The sequence below is a fragment of the Capra hircus genome, chromosome 1 (genome assembly GCF_001704415.2).
Source record: "Capra hircus breed San Clemente chromosome 1, ASM170441v1, whole genome shotgun sequence".
Classification (NCBI taxonomy): domain Eukaryota; kingdom Metazoa; phylum Chordata; class Mammalia; order Artiodactyla; family Bovidae; genus Capra; species Capra hircus.
In genome coordinates this window covers 130565745-130585524 of record NC_030808.1, presented here as the reverse complement: position 1 = coordinate 130585524, position 19780 = coordinate 130565745, and the positions used below count along the sequence as shown (strand labels likewise).

General features: G+C 42.9%; 1 protein-coding gene across 2 annotated transcripts in view; it reads right to left on the bottom strand.

Annotated features, from left to right (window-relative positions):
• A4GNT (alpha-1,4-N-acetylglucosaminyltransferase) overlaps nt 222-19780 on the bottom strand; it is a 35560-nt gene continuing 16001 nt past the window's right edge. The window contains exons 1-3 of one of the 2 annotated variants that reach the window (XM_005675522.3): nt 10202-10710; nt 8038-8475; nt 222-4354 (exon numbers count right to left, since the gene is read on the bottom strand). In XM_005675522.3, coding sequence (XP_005675579.1) covers nt 3740-4354; nt 8038-8448 — 1026 coding nt within the window. In that variant the 5' untranslated portion in view covers nt 8449-8475; nt 10202-10710 and the 3' untranslated portion in view covers nt 222-3739. Of the gene's footprint in view, nt 4355-8037; nt 8476-10201; nt 10711-19780 lie in introns of those variants that run through there. The other variant, XM_018049971.1, reaches the window with a different exon arrangement.

Here is a 19780-nt window from a genome sequence, read left to right as displayed (position 1 = left end):
CCACCATGTTTTCTTTCCAGCTTTATTGAGAAATAATTGTAATTTATCACTCTATAAGTTTCAGGCATAGAGCATGATTTACATATATTGTGAAATGACAACCACAATGGTTTCAACTAACATCCGTCTTCTCATATAGATACAATAAAAAGAAAAAAGGAAACAATATTTCTCCTTGTGATGCAAACTCCAGTATTTACTCTCTTAACAACTTTCCTGTGTTTCACACAGCAGTGTCAGCTGTAATCATCATGTTGTACGTTACATCTCTAGTACTCATTTTTTAATCACATACCTTTTAGTCTATGCATTTTTCCCATCACCACCAAGTTTTGAAATATTCTTTTCTACTAAACAAACTGCATTTATTAAGTAATACATTATTAATTTCTGCCTGACGTCTTGTCAATCAAAAACATCTTGCTGCCAGGTAAAACTCTCTATAACCGTCAAATTATCAATATTGCTACAGTGAATTCATACATACCATCACAGCCCAGCATAGAGAAATGTGACATTCAGCTTGACCTATTTGATCCCATCATATAAAACAGTTCATATATTTTTGAAATATTGAAAACATTTCTAATCAAACTTTTCAAAACCCTAGTGATTGGGAACGTTAGTCATACATTTGCCATGCATTCTCCAGATGTGGAAATTAGGCCCAGTGTGTGACCTTGCTCCACCCTCAAAGAGCTAGTGCTAGAAGACATGCCTGTGGAGACAGGCAGATGAGCTGAAACCCAGCAGGGACTCTGGGGACACTGATCAGAGGGCCACCAGAGTGAGTAGCAGCAGGTCTCAAAATCTCACTCTAGCGTCAGACTAGACCTAAGAATCCGGAGCAATTAGCTGGGAATAAACAAAGCTAGGGCAGGAGACATGACTTGCGATTATTTTTTAGTAAGACAGTCAGAGCAGTGATTCTCAAAGCAGGAAATATCAGAATGAAAGGGGATGGGTGGATGTAGTTTGAAAAGCATTATTACTTTATATCTGGAGAAAAACATAAATTTATGCTTTCCTTTAAAACAAACTATCAAAAAAATTTTCTAGAAAACCTTGATTGATGAGTATTTGTGGAAGAAATATTAATTCTCATACCTCCTAGGAAGAGGAAGTAAATTTTTATGTGACTGTAGAAGGGGCAGCTGTTCTTAAAATTTGAGTGAGTAATTTGCTTTTTTAAGACAATTAGGGTAGAAAAGGGAATAGCAGGCACCCTAAGGAGCAGAGGAGACTATCCCAGGGGGGATATGGCCAGTCATTAGATAAGTACTGGGGACCTCCAATGGACTAAATGTTGATCCCCCCAAAATTCATATGTTGAAATCATACTACCTCAAAGTGATCATATTAGGAAGTGGGACCTTTGGGAGGTAATTGGGTCATGAGGGCAGGACACTCATGGATGGGATTAGTTCCCTTATAAAAGGGACCCCAGAGATCTCTCTTGCCTCTTTCCACCATGTGAGGATTCAACTAGAAATGTGCTATCTGCCACTTGGAAGAGGATCTTCACTAGAGCTCAGCCATGCTGGCACCCTGATCTTGGGCTTCCCAGCCTCCAGAACTGTGACAAATACATTTTTGTTGTTTAACCACTCAGTCTATAGCACTTTGTTATTGCAGTCCAAGCTGACTTAGGACCTTGTCTGCTTGATCCAGCTGAATCTTCAGCATCTAAATCAGTGCTCGGCACACAGAGAGACAGAATTAATATTACTGACTGAATGCTTTAATGAGTATCAAATTAAAGGGTAGAAATCAAGATTTTTTTTCCCCCAGCCAATTCTCTAACACAGCTGTCCTCAACCTATATGTCACCAGGGACAGATTTCATGGAAGACAATTCTTCCACAAACCAGGGGCTGGGGGGAGGGGGATGGTTTCAGAAGATTCAAGTGTACTTCAATCTAATTCCACCAATGATTTGACAGGAGATAACCATCCACAGCCCAGAGGCGGGGGACCCCTGCTCTGTCAGATTCTGTAATTAATTTTACAGAAGTAAATTTAATGCTCTATCAGACTCTGTAATTAACCTTACAGAAGTAAATTTAACATGTAGTAAAACTGTCAGCCGCCTATCATAACACCCATCTTTCCTTCCTCCTTAAATGTCCCAGCCTCTCTTGCAGCTACATACTGGTCACTGAGATGTAAAGTTAAATGTTATATGGTAAGTTGCAGGAAGAGTTTATAAAGTAAGGTAAGTGCACCTTTCCTCTTTCCTTCATCCTGGTGCCTGACATGCAGAAATGGGCTGGAGACCAAGCTGTAGTATGAACCATGGGCTGTGGACGCTAGAGACAGTAAGCAGAAAGATGCAAGAAGCCAGGGTCCCTGATGACTGCAGTGATCATACCCACCCTGATCTGCCTACCTTCAGACTACTTTTACATGAGAGAGAAACTTCTATATTTTATATACCAATGGTCTTTGGGATTTCTATTGTAGATACAGTCCACCCATCCCAGCTGACAAGTGGGGCCTGCGGTTCCGCCACCGCCTGCAGGGAGCGTGTGAGAGGTTTCCTCTCGTTCTGCGGCAGGAGCTCAGCCTCCTTCAGCACCCGTGCGGGTTCCGCTTCCTCACGCCGCAGGTCAGCGCTGTCAGTGCTCCGTCTTCTGAGGACCTGCTGAGGTTTCAGCTTGAGGACAGCATGACACTGTGTCCATGCAGATGGGAACAGATTTCTCAGGACACGCCCCGGGAGGTCCCATGGAGAGAAAACGGTGAGGGAAAAGGGAAGTGAGGAAAGGCGGGGAGAAACTTCTTGTGTGCAAATGATTGCCGGGAGTTGAGGGTTGGTGGCGGTTGGGGGGAGTCCGTCTTCAGAGGACCCAGGAAAGGAAGGCCTTGATATGGAAAAGTGTAGGTTTCTAGCCCGTGGTATGTGCAATGTATACTGTGTCCAGTGTCATTCTTTAGTGTGGAGTCCAGTTTTCCTTGCATTGTTTACTGAGGGGATTGCACTTGCCCGGCTGTATGTTCTTGACCCTTTGGCTATAAATAAGCTGACCACATCCATGTAGGGTTATTTCTGGGCTCTCTCTTCCGGTCCTCTGGCCTGTGGGTCTGTCTTTGACCTCACAATCGTTCTGGTTACCGCCGCTTCAAAATACTTTTGAAGTCAGGGAGCAAGATACCTCCAACCTCTTCTCCTTTTTGAGGATTGCTTTGGCTATTCCTGGTCCTTTGTTGTTCCACATAAATATCAGGATTCTTTGCTCTATTTCTGAAAAAAAAATGCCATTGGAATTTTGGTATAAATTGCTTTCAGTGTGCACATTGCTTTGGGTAGAATGGACATTTTAACAATATTCATCCTTCATGAGCATATGATATCTTTCTGTTTCATTATATCTTCTTCAGTTTCTTCATCAGTGTCCTAAAGTTTTCAATGTGCAGGCCTTTCACATCCTTGGTTAAATTTATTCCTAGGTATTTTGTTCTTTTTGATGCAAATGTAAATAGAATTGTTTTCTTTTTCTTTCTGATGGTTTGTTATTAGTGGTTAGAAATGTAGCTGATTTTTGTGTATTGATTTTGTCACCTTATTGAACTCATTTTTTAGTTTTGATGGTTTTTTGGTGAAACAACATGGAAAATTGTGACTGTAAGTGATATGTGGGTGAGCCTCTGCACTCCAGGGAAGTTGAGATCAGGTGAAAGCCTGGCACTCCAGGAAGTGGCTAAATCCACAGTGTTGCACCAACAACCCAGCATTGGCTTATTTGTTACCTGGACTCTGCTCCCTAGTCACTGACCCCTCTGGACCTTGAAGCAGGTCCTTATAAGTCTTGGGACAGTGCTTACGGTAGAGATTTTCCACCAGTGTATTGCTTCCTCTGACCACAGCCTTCCCTTCCTGGTTCATGTGGTTCCACAGATGCAGGGCATAGGAATCATTGAAGCTCGGTTCTGTATCCCAGACTTCATAGTAGCGTCGCCAGGCTCGAAAAGAGATAGGGTAAAATCTTTGAGGGTGTAGGAAGGAGAAGTTTAAACACTTGAGGTCACTCACCTCCTGGAAGTCTCTGAGTTTGCACCATACTCTCAAAAGCCTCGTCATCAATTCGGGACCCTGGTGGCCCCAAATATGTGGATTGTAATTTTCCACAAAGTTTTCCATGCACTCCCACAGGAAAGGGTGGTGAGGGAGGAATCCAAACACCCCATTACTTGAGAACTGAGATTTCTGTGCAGCCAGAAAGTTGTCCTCAGGGATGGGTCTGATGGAGATGACATCTGTGTCCATGTAGACACCGCCGTACTTCCAGATGAAGGCCAAGCGGGATGCATCTGAGCTGATATGGAGCCAGAATCTCTCGGTACTGCTGTTGATCTGCAGGAGCAGGTACAAATCAGCCCCCAGAAAAGGGAAAGGGGAGGCCCGGCACAGGTAGCTAAGGAGGAAGCAAGTAGACCTCCCAAAAATCTATTTGCCAAAAGCCCAATGTTGCAAATTATCAAAATTACCTCCAACCCAAAAAAGTTGCCTATAAGTGAAAAGTTTACAGCAGTAGTATCAATAGGAAGATTTTTAGCAGCTTCTAAAGATTTCATGAAATGGTTTTTTTATAAAAGCAGTAGAAAGATGAAACCCAGAAGGGATTTCATGAGTCACTTTCAGCAGAATAGAAATTAACCACAACTATGAAACTGTGAAGAAAGAATTTTTTGTACAACCTAAAAATGCTGAGAACTGATAAAGGAAAAAATGAACTCTGAAACCATAGGATATATTAATATCTATGTTCTTTCAAAAGTTGGTAAAAGAATCTTTAAAAAAAAAAAAGAATCTTAAAATGCATCCATGCCTTCATCCACTGATTAATTCATTTAATAACATTCATTGAAGTCCTACTTACCACTCACACAGCTCTAAGCTGCTAAGGATACAAAAGTGAACAAACAGACAAAAATATTTACTGGCAGAAGATAGACAATAAACAAATAAATATATCATATGTTGGGTTTTCATAAGGCCTCAGAAAGAAAATGTCAGACAAGGGGATTATGAAGGGGACAGGATGGAGCACTATCTTGAGTTCAGACAGAACCTTGGATAAAGCAGATGGATGAACTATGTTGGTATCTCTGAGAGGAGGGTTCTAGGTAGAGGAAACAGCAAGTGCAAGGGCCCTGGGGCAGGAACACACTCATGGTGTATAGGATCAGGAAAACCACACTGCAGAGTAGTGAAGGGAGAGGGATAGGAAACAAGATCAGAGAAGAGGCAGGGCAAGAGTGAGGGCAGATGCCATGCTGGGGTAGAGACCAAAATGATTTGGAAGGTTTGGAAGAAAGGAGATATGATCTGAATTAGTCTAAAAAGGGTCACCCTGGCTATGGTATGGAAAATAGATGAGGGCAGGTGCAAAGAGGCAAATTTGGAAGCTGTTGAAATAATCCAGGCAGGAGATGATGATGGTTTAGACCAGGGTGACAAGAAAGGAGATGGCAGAAGTAGTCAGATTCTGAGCACATGGGAAAGATAAAGCTGGTCAGGATTTGCTGATGGATTGCATATGGAGCTGGAGACCGAGGAGTCAAGGACAACTGAAAAATGCTAAAATGTGAGCAGTACAGAAAATGACTTTGAAATGAATAAAAATAAACCATTATAAATTAAATATCCATGTTCCCAAGTAGAATGCTAAGATTTTGAATACAAAAAACAAAATAGATTTTTCTGAATTTAAACATGTTGATTAAAAGATTAAACCGTGACCCTTGGCTTTTGACAAAATAAACATTTTTTTTTTTTATTCTGCTCTAACACCAAACAAAAGAAAGTCAGCTAAGACTGCCGAAATCCTCACCTGAACTATTAATAGCATTATATTGTATACAATTACCAAAAACCTCATGAATAATAATAGCTAAAATTTATCAATAACTGCTATAATTTCTAATCTATACAAATCCTCAAAAATCATAGTACCTGGCTTCCCTGGTGGTCCAGTGGTTAGGAATCTGCCTGCCAATGCAGGGGACATGGGTTTGATCCCTGGTCTGGGAAGATCCCACATGTTGAGGGGCGACTAAGCCTGTGCCCAGGCACTGCAACTACTGAGCCCACGCACCCTGGAGCCCGTGCTCTACAGCAAGAGAAGCCACTGCCATGATAAGCTGGCACACCACAACTAGAGAGTTGCCCCCTGCTTGCTGCAACTAGAGAAAGCCCAAGCACAGCAACCAAGACCCATCTCAGCAAATATAAAAAAATAATAATAAATCTTATAGTGTATATATACTATGATTATTCCTGTTTTCAAGTGAAAAATTAAAAGGAAGGAAAAAGAAGTTCAATCCTTTGTCCAAGGTAAGAGAGGCAGAGGTTGGATTTTAACCCAGGCAGTCTAACTCTGGAGGCCCACTTATTTCCAGTAAAAATAACTGAAGTTGATTGTTAGTAAATTGGTGATTATTAATGAACAGACCCAGATATCAGAAGCCACACAGAACCAGGAGGAGGAAGCCTGCCTTGATGTGGACATTGGACTGACATCAAGGTAAAATAAAACCTTCCCTAGAGGTGAGCACCAGAAAGGGGAATCGGATTCTGGTTGCTCATTCCCACCCCAAGTTCACAGCACTCATCCCTGGGCATCTTCAAGGGCTGCTGCTGCTGCTGCTAAGTCGCTTCAGTCATGTCTGACTCTGTGAGACCCCATAGACAGCAGCCCACCAGGCTCCGCCGAGCTTGAGATTCTCCAGGCAAGAACACTGGAGTGGGTTGCCATTTCCTTCTCCAGTGCATGAAAGTGAAAAATGAAAGTGAAATCCTCAGTCATGTCCGACTCTTAGCGACTCCATGAACTGCAGCCTACCAGGCTCCACTGTCCGTGGGATTTTCTAGGCAAGAGTACTGGAGTGGGGTGCCATTGCCTTCTCCTCTTCAAGGGCTACAGTTGCTCAAATTAGTGCAGTGAATCCAGTGATCATCAGCAGGTGATGGCACACTCAGTCATCCTCACAGCTGGCCTCCAGCTATCCTATGGTGGCTAACTGGGGCAGAAAATGCCACCACCCAGCTCCCCCAAGGTGCAAGCATGTCCCCCATCCAGGACACCCTACCCAGTCCCTAAGTGACTGAGAGAGGGTGTGGGACAGAAGTTTTCTCTCTTTTTTTAATACAAATACTGTAGTAGATTGGATAACAGCCACTCAGTGGTCCTAATTCCTGAAACCTACAATTACCTCCTTTAGAAAAAGGGTCTTTGGTGATGTGATTAACTTAAGGACCTTGATCCGAGGAGATTAGCCTGGATCATCATGGGCCCTAAATGCCACCACAAGTGACCTTTAAAGGGAAAGGGAAAGGGAGATTTCGCACAAAATTACAAAATTCCTAAGAGCCCCAGGAGTTTCTTGATCACCTCTCAATATTACACAATCCTATATAGCTGCACCCACCTGATCTTTCATGAATTATCTATTTAAATCATTTTCAAGTTCAATATTGCCTAACTTCCCCTCCTCAGGTGCAAAAAAAGTTTAGCATAGATGGGTTTAAAACTGTCAGTGAAAAAAGAATGGTCTATATACCTAGAAAAGATACAGAAACTCATTCAATTAAGAGTAGTTTCAAGACATCCTAAGAAATAAAATGGAAGCAAAAGGCAGCAGGGTAGAGATAAGCTTAAATCAGGACTCTCCTGTTTCCTTAAATTGGGACACAACACCGTAGAAAGAAGACCAGGCAAGAGTCAAAAGATCTGGGTTCTTGCCTATCTTTGATACCCCGTCTCAGCCTATCTCTGAGCCCTTATCCTCAGTGTGAAAGTGAAAAGCGAACGTGAAGTCGCTCAGTCTTTGCAACCCCATGGACTGTAGCCTATGAGTCTCCTCCATCCATGGAATTTTCAAAGCAAGAGTACTGGAGTGGGTTGTCATTCCCTTCTCCAGGGGATCTTCCCCACCCATCTATCCTCAGTGTACCCATCTATAAAGTGAGTAGGTTGGATCCAGTTTCTATGGTCTCTCCCAACACTGGGATTCTGAGGTTCTCTAAACACTTACTCGAGTGTACCACGAAAACAACGGTGTGTCTTCAAACAGGCTTTTCATATCCAAAGGGAAGAGGAAAACATTGTCAATTGCTGAGAGGAGGGAAAGGGCTGGGGAAGTGGAGTTTGGGGGCAGCTGCATGGAATTATTGAGCCCTTTCATAAGTAACAGCACAGGCTGCTCAGGGTAAACCTTTGCAGCTGACTCCACAGCACAGCAGACCAGCGGGGTAGGCTCCATTCTCTCCGAGGTCTCTAGGAACACGATGCTGCGCCCACGGCCCAGGAGGGCTTCCAGCCCCTGCTGGGACTTGTAGGAAGGTAGGTAGCAGATGAGGCAGCTGGGTTTCAGGGTGAACTGGTAGAGGAAGCCACAGGCAAACAGCAGGGTGACCGACAGGGAGAACTGGAGCTTCGTCAGCATGTCCACCCCTCTCTCCTGGCCTGCTCCCTAAAATCAACAGTATTCATTAAAAATTATATTCATAAAACTTGATAAGATATAGTACACATGAAGATAATATATGAATATCACTTTCAAGCTTAGTTTTTTAATTGAAGTATAGTTGATTTATAATATCAGATTACTTTCAGGTATACAGCATAGTGATTCAGTATTTTTATAGATTATATGCCAATAAAAGTTATTACAAAGTAATGACTATAATTCCCTTGTGAGACAATATATCCTTGTTGCTTATCAATTCTGTATCCAGTGTAGTTCATATTTGTTAATTCCCTCCCCCTGTTTGCCCCCGACCCCTTCCCTCTAATCTTTGGTCACCACTAGTTTGCTTTCTCTCTCTCTGGGTCTGGTTTAGTGTTGCGTGTGCATTCATTTATATTACTTTTTACATTCCCCATGATAGTGATATCATACAGTATTTGTCCTTGTCTGATTTGTTTCACTAAGCATAATATTCTCTAGGTCCCTTGACATTGCTGCAAATGGCAGAATTTCATTATTTTTATGGCTGAGTAATAATTCCATTGTGTGTATATATATATATAATATCTTTATCCATTCATTTATTGATAGACACTTGGGTTTCTTCCATATCTTGCCTGTTGTAAATAGTACTGCTGTGTACATTGGGGTACATGTGTCTTTTCAAATTCATGGTTTTGTTTTCTTTGGATATATACCAAGGAATGGAATTGCTAGATCATATGGTAATTCTATTTTTAGTGTTTTGAGGAATCTGCATACTGTTTTCCATAGAGGCTGTACCAATTTACATTTCAACGGACCCTGTATGAGAGTTCTCTATTCTGTACATCCTCACCAACATGTGTTATTTATAGACTTTTTGATGCTAGCCATTCTGACAGGTGTGAGGTATTATGTCTTTGTGGTTTTTATCCGCATTTCTTTAATAATTATATGCTTTGATTTTTAAAATTCTAAATAAAATGTGATCCAATCAAATCCAACAATGTTCAAAAGAAAGGTACATTGATTAGGTTTTACCTGAGGAATTTAAGGATGATTTGCAATAGGAAAATAATTAATTAGTAGGAAAACTATTAATGAAATGCATTATTTTAACAGATTAAAAAAGAAAAACTGTATGATCATTTTAGCTCAATAGATGCTGACAACAAGATAAAATTTGATATCCATTCATGATTTTTTAAAAGCACAAGGAAACTTTCTTAAACTGACAATGTCTACCAGAACATATAGCAATTATCATGCTTAATACGAAGCATTTGAAACCTCCCCATTAAGACCAGGAATATAGTATGGATGTCCATTATCAATGTTACTTTCCCCATCATTCTGCTAAGTCTAACCAATGCAATGAAACAAGAGAAAAGAATTTCTACTATGAATATTAGAAAGGAAGAGACAAAAATATCACTAGTTGTAGAAAATATGATTGCCTACAGAGAAAATCCAAGACAACTTACCGAAAAACTAATGGAATTAAGAAGAAGCAAACTGAAGGTTAAATCACTTGCCAAGATTACACAGTTAGCAGAGCCATGACTTTAACTTGAGTCTACCTGTCCCCAAAACCTAGGCTCTGAGCAGATACCTGCAGCACCTCCCCCTCCTTCAACATAAGCTCTAACTCCAGCCAACACCAGGAGAGCAAACATCTCATTCATTAGTGGTTAGTTTTTTTGCTTTACTCTTTCAGAAAATACAAATCCAATAAATCAGAGCTTACCTTCTAGCCAGAAACTTGTAGTTGGCCAATACCTGTGGTCTTAGCAGCAATGACAAGTTTTTTCCTACTGCACTTTCTGATAAGTGACCACCTAATCTTCAATTCAACAGTGCCAAGGGAAGTAAATCATTGGCAGAAGATCAATGCTAAACACCAGAATTCCCAGGAAGCTCCACCCTTTATTTACTAAGTTGCCCCAAACACAGAGACTTGCAGATCAAGGGGTTCACATGATTTTTCAGGTGACCCACACACTAATCCTACCTTTTGGTGGGCCTGCTATAAGGCAATAATTTCACCTGGGGAAAACTGAATCCATAGTATAATCTTGGAGCCAACAAAGTGTGCACCCAAGTAGTTTGGCCTCAGTCAAAATCATGGGCAGAGACTTGGGAAATTTCTTCAGTACACAACCCTGTTTGTCCAAGCTCTGCAAACAAAAGGTTTTGTTGAGGGAAAAGAAAATCCACCTCCACAAATAGGTAAGTAGTGTGCAAACCCCAAGGGCTCCCCACGTGGCTCAGTGGTTAAGAATCTGCCTGCCAATGCAGGAGATGCAAGAAATGAGTGTGTGATCCCTGAGTCAGGAAGATCCCTTAAAGGAGGGTATGACAGCCCACTCCAGTATTCTTGCCTGAAGAATCCCAAGGACAGAGGACCCTGGTGGGCTACAGTCCATGGGGTTGCAAGAGTCATGACTGAGCAACTGAGCTCACACATGCAAACCCCAGTAGTCCAAGGCCTGGTGATCTGGAACTAGGATTGATTCCCTGGTTTCAGTTATGGTGGCTTCAGGAAGGGCTTCTCTGGTAGCTCAGATGGTAAAGAATCTGCCCGCAATGCAGGAGACATGGGTTTGATCCCTGGGTTGGGAAGAATCCCTGGAGTAGGGCATGGCAACCCACTCCAGTATTCTTGCTTGGAGAATTCCCATGGACAGAGGAGCCTGGCAGGCTGCAGCCCATGGGGTTACAAAGAGAAGGGTGCCTTTGCCTGGGCTTCCTCTCAGTCTCATGAGGTCAGTGTCACCACGCTCCACTGATGTGGTAATCCCCACATTTCCCCAGACAGTGTGACTCTCCTGTGGTCTGCTCCCCATCATCCCTGACAGGTGTAATTTTATGCATGCTAAGTTGTTTCAGTCACGTCCGACTCTTTGTGACCCTGTGGACTGTAGCCCCCCAGGCTCCTCTGTCCATGGGGATTCTCCAGGTAAGAATTCTGGAGTGGGTTGCAATGCCCTCCTCCAGGGGATCTTCCCAACCCAAGGATTGAACCCAGATCTCTTATGTCTACCTACACTGGGAGGTGGGTTCTTTACCACTAGCACCACCTGGGAAGCCAAACAGGCATGTGTAGTAATCCTCTTTTGAGCTATCTTTTGCTCTGAGTTCATCCAGAACCTTCTCTCAGCCATGAATAGGTATCCACTGGATGCTCTGGTATGGATGGAGAGGCTGTCTCCTGAGCAGACTTTGGATCCTGATACAGCAGCTCAAAGGAAGTAAAGCTGTCCCACTCGTCGATGGCTTCTTGTTTTCTGTTTGGTTGGCCAAAGAGTTCATTTGGGTTTTTCCATAATATCGTACAGAAAAACCTGAATGAACTTTTATTCAACCCACTATGTGCCCGAGTCTCCCCAGGAGCTTTTCTTGGGTCTCTACACACACCTCTTCCTTTTGGAACTGAATTTCTTCTTTGGACCTTGTCAGGTCCAGGGTCAGGGTCCTTGGAATCTTTCCAAAGTTCCCTAGACCTGGATAGTTGGGTTGTTCCTTCCTCATGGAGGGGTGGAGGAAGCAGAGCTCCTGGTCCTCACTCTGGGGTAAAGAAAGGCCTCCATTGGTGGGAGTGATGCGTTCCTAGTGCCCACATTTCGGGAGGATCATGGATCCTGGTGCCTTCTAGCTGTTTGCAAGATAGCCAACACCATCACACAAGTGGTCGAGGTAGAGATCAGGGAAGTAGTTGGTGATCTTTGTCACAGTCACAGGGATGAAGGTGAGCATGAGTGATGCAGTTAAATCTTTTTTTTTTTTCTCACTTAAGGAATTTTATTTAATATTGTAAAAGTGTAAACATCAATTCATTACACCTTTACAAGTCTAGTATTCTACCCATCTATTCAGTTTAGTTCAGTTCAACTGCTCAGTCGTGTCCGACTTTTTGCGACCCCATGAATTGCAGCACGCCAGGCCTCCCTGTCCATCACCAACTCCCGGAGTTCACTCAGACTCATGTCCATCGAGTCGGTGATGCCATTCAGCCATCTCATCCTCTGTCGTCCCCTTCTCCTCCTGCCCCCAATCCCTCCCAGCATCAGCGTCTTTTCCAATGAGTCAACTCTTCACATGAGGTGACCAAAGTACTGGAGTTTCAGCTTTAGCATCATTCCTTCCAAAGAACACCCAGGACTAATCTCCTTCAGAATGGACTGGTTGGATCTCCTTGCAGTAAACCCATCTATTAGGCTCACATTTGATATATTTTTTAAATTTTTAATTGGAGGATAATAGTTTTCCAATGTTGTGTTGGTTTCTCATGTACAGCAATATCCCCTTCCTCTTGAGCCTCCCTTCCTCCCCTCTAGGTCATCACAGAGCACTGAGCTGAGCTCCCTTGTGCTGTATGACAGCATCCCACTAGCTATCTGTTTTACTCATGGTCATGTATATATGCCAATGCTGCTCTCTCAAGTCATCCCACCCTCTCCTTCTCCAGCCTGTATCCACAACTCCATTCTCTACATCTGCATCTGTATTCCTGCCCTGATGCAAGGAAACCTTCAGCACAAAACATAGGGCCTGTCTGACCAGGGACCAAGTAGAGGGTATAACAGAAAAAGCACTGAGCTTGGAATCATGCCTCTACCCACTATAGGTTGAGGGGGACAGGGCAAGTCCCCAGGCTGCCCAGAGCCTCTGCTCCTCTCTGCAGTGCTGATCTCAGGCCCATTGTGAAGACAGAAGTCTCTGAAAGCCAAAGAAGTGATTCCCTCTTTCCACCAAGGCTAAGAAGAGAACAATAGAACACTTGTACTGTAGATGGCATGGATTCCCTGATGATAAACGTTAAGTCGTTACTGTTTTCAGATGAATGAAATCTTCATACTTGCCAGTGAACAGTTAAGAAGGAAATTCTCAGCCCTGTGTGAGAATTGTTGAAATGGGTGCAGAGGCCAGCAGTCAGCCTCTGGTACCTGGGGTCTTTTTAGGATCACAGCCTGATGTCCTTGTAGAGTCTTTCCAAGGAGGCCTCCTGTCATCTGAGCTGCTCTACCAGGAACATCCCCAGATTCTTCCAGCCTTCCCTCTCATGTTCAGAGCAGGACTGCCTTCCCTTCTGTCTGCTCCCATGTCTGCCTTCTCTGGCCTGTACCACACTAACTTTCTGTCTGTGCAGGTAGCTGCCACAGCGACAGCTCCTATCCTGAACGCCACAGACCCTTAGGGGCTCAAGGATGGGCTTCAGGAGACCCTAGATGCTGAAGCCACAGCTTCCATCAGTACCTTTTCCCTGGATGCCACTTATCCACAGCTTCTCCTACCTATCACCTAAGGAACGTCCCTACTCTTTGACCCTCTCTGACATTAATTCTGTTTAAAATTCCTGAAGATGTCTTCACCATCCAATCTCAGGTCTTCTCCAACCAGCCAAACAATCCTTGAGAACCTCAATACAGATATCTGAGTAGAGATGGTCCCAGAGTTCTTTATCCTTATGCAGTGGTTGGGTCTGAATGCACTGAATGACTGAATGACAGTCACATATGCATCCAGGTCTATTTTGTCTCCTTTCGAGGAGTTTTGGCCTCCTGTAAGAGAGTTCTTACTTCCTACACTATAATGTAAGCCAGACTTGGTCAATCCAGTGGATTATGAAGCCTGGGTAATTGTTGCTCAGTGATGAGACCTTAGGAAATGTGGATTGGTGTAGCCTCAAATGGGGCTTCCCTCGTGGCTCAGATGGTACAGAATCTGCCAATGATGCAGGAAACCTGGGTTCAAACCCTGGGTTGGGAGGACACCCTGGAGAAGGGAATGGCTACCCACTCCAGTATTCTTGGAGTTTCCAAGATAGCTCAGACGGTAAAGAATCTGCCTGCAATAAGCTAACAGGATGGGTAGAAACTCTGAATCCATGTTCTTTTTATTTTACAAGGCTGTTCTTTGGATGCTTGAAGCTAGTGCAAAGAAAAGGGAGTAAAGGGAAGAAAATCAAAGAAGAGCCTAGTTTTCCCCCACTTGTTGGCCCTACAGATAACCTCTGATAACCTCAATTGGAAATAGTTTGGTGTTTGGATCTGAGCTACCTCTGTTGTAAAAGATTCACTGTGTCAAGAAGGAAACATTAAAGGAATTTTTAAACAATAAATGTTTGTTGAGTGTAATTACACATGAAAAGCCTACCTCTTAATTCTGTAGTTTCTTTGAACTCCGATTTACTGCAAGAAGGAAATATTCAAGCCAACAATACGTGTCCTGTTTTCTTTGGAGCCGTTGGAACCCCAGTTCCTGTTTTTAACATATGTGTCAGACCAGTGGGACTGATAAACTTGTTAAAGCATTTAGCTATTAGCAGGGCAAAACCAATACACAGAGTGATAGCTTATCAACCTTGACAATTCCTTTCACCACTTTTCTGAAGCTGAAACAGGCTGGTGTGTTGGTTTTCCATGACTGGAGAGCAGATCGCTGGACAGAGGCAGTTCACTGCTGCAGACTGAGAAAGAATCCACAGCCTAACCCTTGGCACACACTGAGGAGTGACATTGTCAACATCAAATCTTGAAAAACATTTTTGTTACTAAAAATCAGTGAGTTCATGCCAGAGTAAAATCTCTGTTTCCCATGGCAATAATTTAAACTATTCTGCATTTCCAAGAAAATTGCTTCTAGCCTCGTGTTTCTGGAGATAATGGTTTTTGTTCTCCACACAGCCATACTAGTCAAACATGCTCCTGTTGACAAAACCTTATATAGCTACCAAGAATGTGCTCCTGGGTTTATTCTGGAAATTACTCTATTCACACATGTAATTTCCCCCCTTTTTAAATTTACTTGCAGATAAAAGAAGGGGTGGGGAATAAGGGCAGGGATACAAGGGGAAATAATCGTTCTCCATAAATCAGCTGTGCCACAGACGCCACTCTTCCAGGCTAGAGAACAGGATCTGCAATAAGCCCACAAAAGTCAGTGGAACCAGCCTGATCCTGGCAGGTTGCTCAAAGGGGCTTTGCTGTTAAGTTCTATTTGTTGTTATTTAGTCCCTAAGTTGTGTCTGATTCTTTTGCAACCCCTTGGACTGTAGCCCACTAGGCTCCTCTGTCCACGGGATTTCCAGAATACTGGAAAGGGTTGCCATTTCCTTCTCCAGGGCATCTTCCCCACCCAAGGATTGAAACTGTGTCTCCTGCATTGACAGGCGGATTCATTATCACTGACCCACCAGGGAAACCCCATTAAGCTCTGTAAGTCAATGCTTAATTTCTTCTTCCTGTAAGGAATTGGGGACATCTTGGAGCCATGCATGCCAAGAGTCCATGTGACACAGGACCTTTATAAAGACTGTGGCCTTGAGAGTGAACACTTCCCATTCTGACTGAAAGAAACTGCTATGGACTGGATATCTGTGCCACAAACTCCCCCATCACCAAAACTCATCTGTTGAAGCCCTAAGCCCAATGTGATGGTATTTGGAGGCAGGACCTTTCAGAAGTCATCAGCTTTAGATAAGATCACGAGGATGGGATCCTTATAAGGAGAGGAAGACAGAGAGTTCCCTGTCTCCACAAGCACACACAAGGAAAGGCCATGTGAGGACGCAGCAAGAAGGCAGCAGTTTAGAAACCTCCACGAGGGGCCTCGCCAGGAATCCAGTCTGTACCTTGATCTTGGGCTTCCCAGCCTCCAGAACTGTGAGCAGCAAGTTTCTGTTGAAGAAACCACCAGTGGGCAGTATTTCGTGTAGCAGCCCAAGCTGACTAAGATGGAAACCTCGCAGTAAGCTGCTGCTCTCTGATCTCCATCCATATGTTTTCCTGAGAATATGTTTTTGCAGTTGGAGCTACTCTTAAGGTTTGGAGAACCAACACTAAGCCTCCAGTGTGGAAGGGCAAATTCATCTGCAACAGAAACCTGTACCAGGTGGAAGTATCCTCCTTACCTGAGACTTCTCTGCCTTCCGTTCCTTTTGTCCTTCCACATACCCCATAATCTGCCCTCTTTTTACGACTTCTCTTTCTCGGCCTTCCCTTCCTTTTGTCTTTCCACACACCCCACAATCTGCCCTTTTTACAACTTCTCTTTTTAAATGGAAATCCCTGGTCTCCCTCATCTCGTGCCTGACAGTCACCAGGCACCCACCATCCAAGTCAGAAATCAGGGACTCATTCTATTTTTTTTAATATTCTTTTTTAAAGTGAAGTATAATTGATTTACAATATTACTTTAGTTTCAGGTGTACAACATTTATATAGATTATACTCCATTTAAAGTTATTACAAATAATAGATATATTTCCCTCTGTGGTACAATATATCCTTGTTGCTTATCAATTTTATACATAGTAATTTCTACCTTTTAATGTACATGCATGCTAAATTGCTTCAGTCATGTCCAACTCTTTGTGACCCTATTCCATGGTCTTCTCCAGATAAGAATACTGGAGTGGGCTGCCGTCCCCTCCTCCAGGGAATCTTCCTAACTCAAAGATTGAACCACATGTCTCCTGCCTTAGCAGGCAGATTCTTTATCACTAGCGCCACCTGAAAATCCTGTACCTCTTAGTACCCTACCCCTATCTTGCCCCTCCTCCCTTCCACCACCTCGCTGGTAACCACTACTTTGTTCTCTATATCTGTGAGTCTGTTTTGTTATATACATTCATTTGTTTTATTTTTTCAGATTCCACATATAAACAATATCATACAGTATTTGTCTTTCTCTGACATTACACTAAGCATAAGATTCTCTAGGTCCATTCAGTTCAGTCACTCAGTCGTGTCTGACTCTTTGCGACCCCATGAATTGCAGCATGCCAGGCCTCCCTGTCCATCACCAACTCCCAGAGTTGATCCAAACTCATGTCCATCGAGTCCTGATGCCATCCAGCCATCTCATCCTCTGCCATCCCCTTCTCATCCTGCCCTCAATCCCTCCCAGCATCAGGGTCTTTTCAAATGAGTCAACTCTTCGCATGAGGTGGCCCAAAGTGTTGGAGTTTCAGCCTCAGCACCATTCCTTCCAATGAACACAAAGCACTGATTTGCTTTAGGATGGACTGGTTGGATCTCCTTGAAGTCCAAGAGACTCACAAGAGTCTTCTCCAACACCACAGTTCAAAAGCATCAATTCTTCAGCACTCAGCTTTCTTTGTAGTCTAATTCTCACATCCATACATGACCACTGGAAAAACCATAGCCTTGACTAGACAGACCTTTGTTGGCAAAGTAATGTCTCTGCTTTTGAATATGCTGTCTAAGATGGTCATAACTTTCCTTCCAAGGAGTAAGTGTCTTTTAATTTCATGGCTGTAGTCACCATCTGCAGTGATTTTGCAGCCCCCAGAAATAAAGTCTGACACTGTTTCCATTGTTTCCCCATCTATTTGCCATGAAGTGATGGGACCAGATGCCATGATCTTAGTTTTCTGAATGTTGAGCTTTAAGCCAACTTTTTCACTCTCCTCTTTCACTTTCATCAAGAGGCTCTTTAGTTCCTCTTCACTTTCTGCCATAAGGGTGGTGTCATCTGCTTATCTGAGGTTATTGATATTTCTCCCGGCAATCTTGATTTCAGCTTGTGTTTCTTCCAGTCCAGCTTTTCTCATGATGTACTCTGCATAGAAGTTAAATAAACAGGGTGACAGTATACAGCCTTGACGTACTCCTTTCTCTATTTGGAACCAGTCTGTTGTTCCATGTCCAGTTCTAACTGTTGCTTCCTGACTTGCATACAGGTTTCTCAAGAGGCAGGTCAGGTGGGCTGATATTCCCATCCCTTTCAGAATTTTCCAGAGTTTATTGTGAACCACACAGTCAAAGGCTTTGGCATAGTCAACAAAGCAGAAATAGATGTGTTTTTTTTTTGGAACTCTCTTGCTTTTTTGATGATCCAGCGGTTGTTGGCAGTTTGATCTCTGGTTCCTCTGCCTTTTCTAAAACCAGCTTGAACATCTGGAAATTCACGGTTCACATATTGCTGAAGCCTGGCTTGGAGAATTTTGAGCATTACTTTACTAGCATGTGAGATGAGTGCAAGTGTGCAGTAGTTTGAGCATTCTTTGGCATTGCCTTTCTTTGGGATTGGAATGAAAACTGACCTTTTCCAGTCCTGTGGCCACTGCTGAGTTTTCCAAATGTGCTGGCATATTGAGTGCAGCACTTTCACAGCATCATCTTTCAGGATTTGAAATAGCTCAACTGGAATTCCATCACCTCCACTAGCTTTGTTCATAGTGATGCTTTCTAAGGCCCACTTGACTTCACATTCCAGGATGTCTGGCTCTAGATGAGTGATTACACCATCGTGATTATCTGGGTCATGAAGATCTTTTTTGTACAGTTCTTCTGTGTATTCTTGCCACCTCTTCTTAATATCTTCTGCTTCTGTTAAGTCTATACCATTTTTGTCCTTTATTGAGCCCATCTTTGCATGAAATGTTCCCTTGGTATCTCTAATTTTCTTGAAGGGATCTCTAGTCTTTCCCATTCTGTTCTTTTCCTCTATTTCTTTGCATTGATCGCTGAGGAAGGCTTTCTTATCTCTCCTTGCTATTCTTTGGAACTCTGCATTTAGATGCTTATGTATTTCCTTTTCTCATTTGCTTTTCACTTCTCTTCTTTTCACAGCTATTTGTAAGGCCTCCTCAGACAGCCATTTTCCCTTTTTGCATTTCTTTTCCATGGGGATGGTCTTGATCCCAGTCTCCTGTACAATGTCAAGAACCTCATTCCATAGTTCATCAGGCACTCTATCTATCAGATCTAGACCCTTAAATCTATTTCTCACTTCCACTGTATAATCATAAGGGATTTGATTTAGGTCATACCTGAATGGTCTAGTGGTTTTCCCTACTTTCTTCAATTTGAGTCTGAATTTGGCAATAAGGAGTTCATGATCTGAGCCATAGTCAGCTCCCGGTCTTGTTTTTGCTGACTGTATAGAGCTTCTCCATCTTTGGCTGCAAAGAATATAATCAATCTGATTTCGGTGTTGACCATCTGGTGATGTCCATGCGTAGAGTCTTCTTTTGTGTTGTTGGAAGAGGGTGTTTGCTATGACCAGTGCATTTTCTTGGCAAAACTCTATTAGTCTTTGCCCTGCTTCATTCCGCATTCCAAGGCCAAATTTACCTGTTACTCCAGGTGTTTCTTGACTTCCTACTTTTGCATTCCAGTCCCCTATAATGAAAAGGACATCTTTTTTGGGTGTTAGTTCTAAAAGGTCTTGTAGGTCTTCATAGAACCATTCAACTTCAGCTTCTTCAGCATTACTGGTTGGGGCATAGACTTAGATTACTGTGATATTGAATGGTTTCCCTTGGAAACAAACAGAGACCATTCTGTTGATTTTGAGA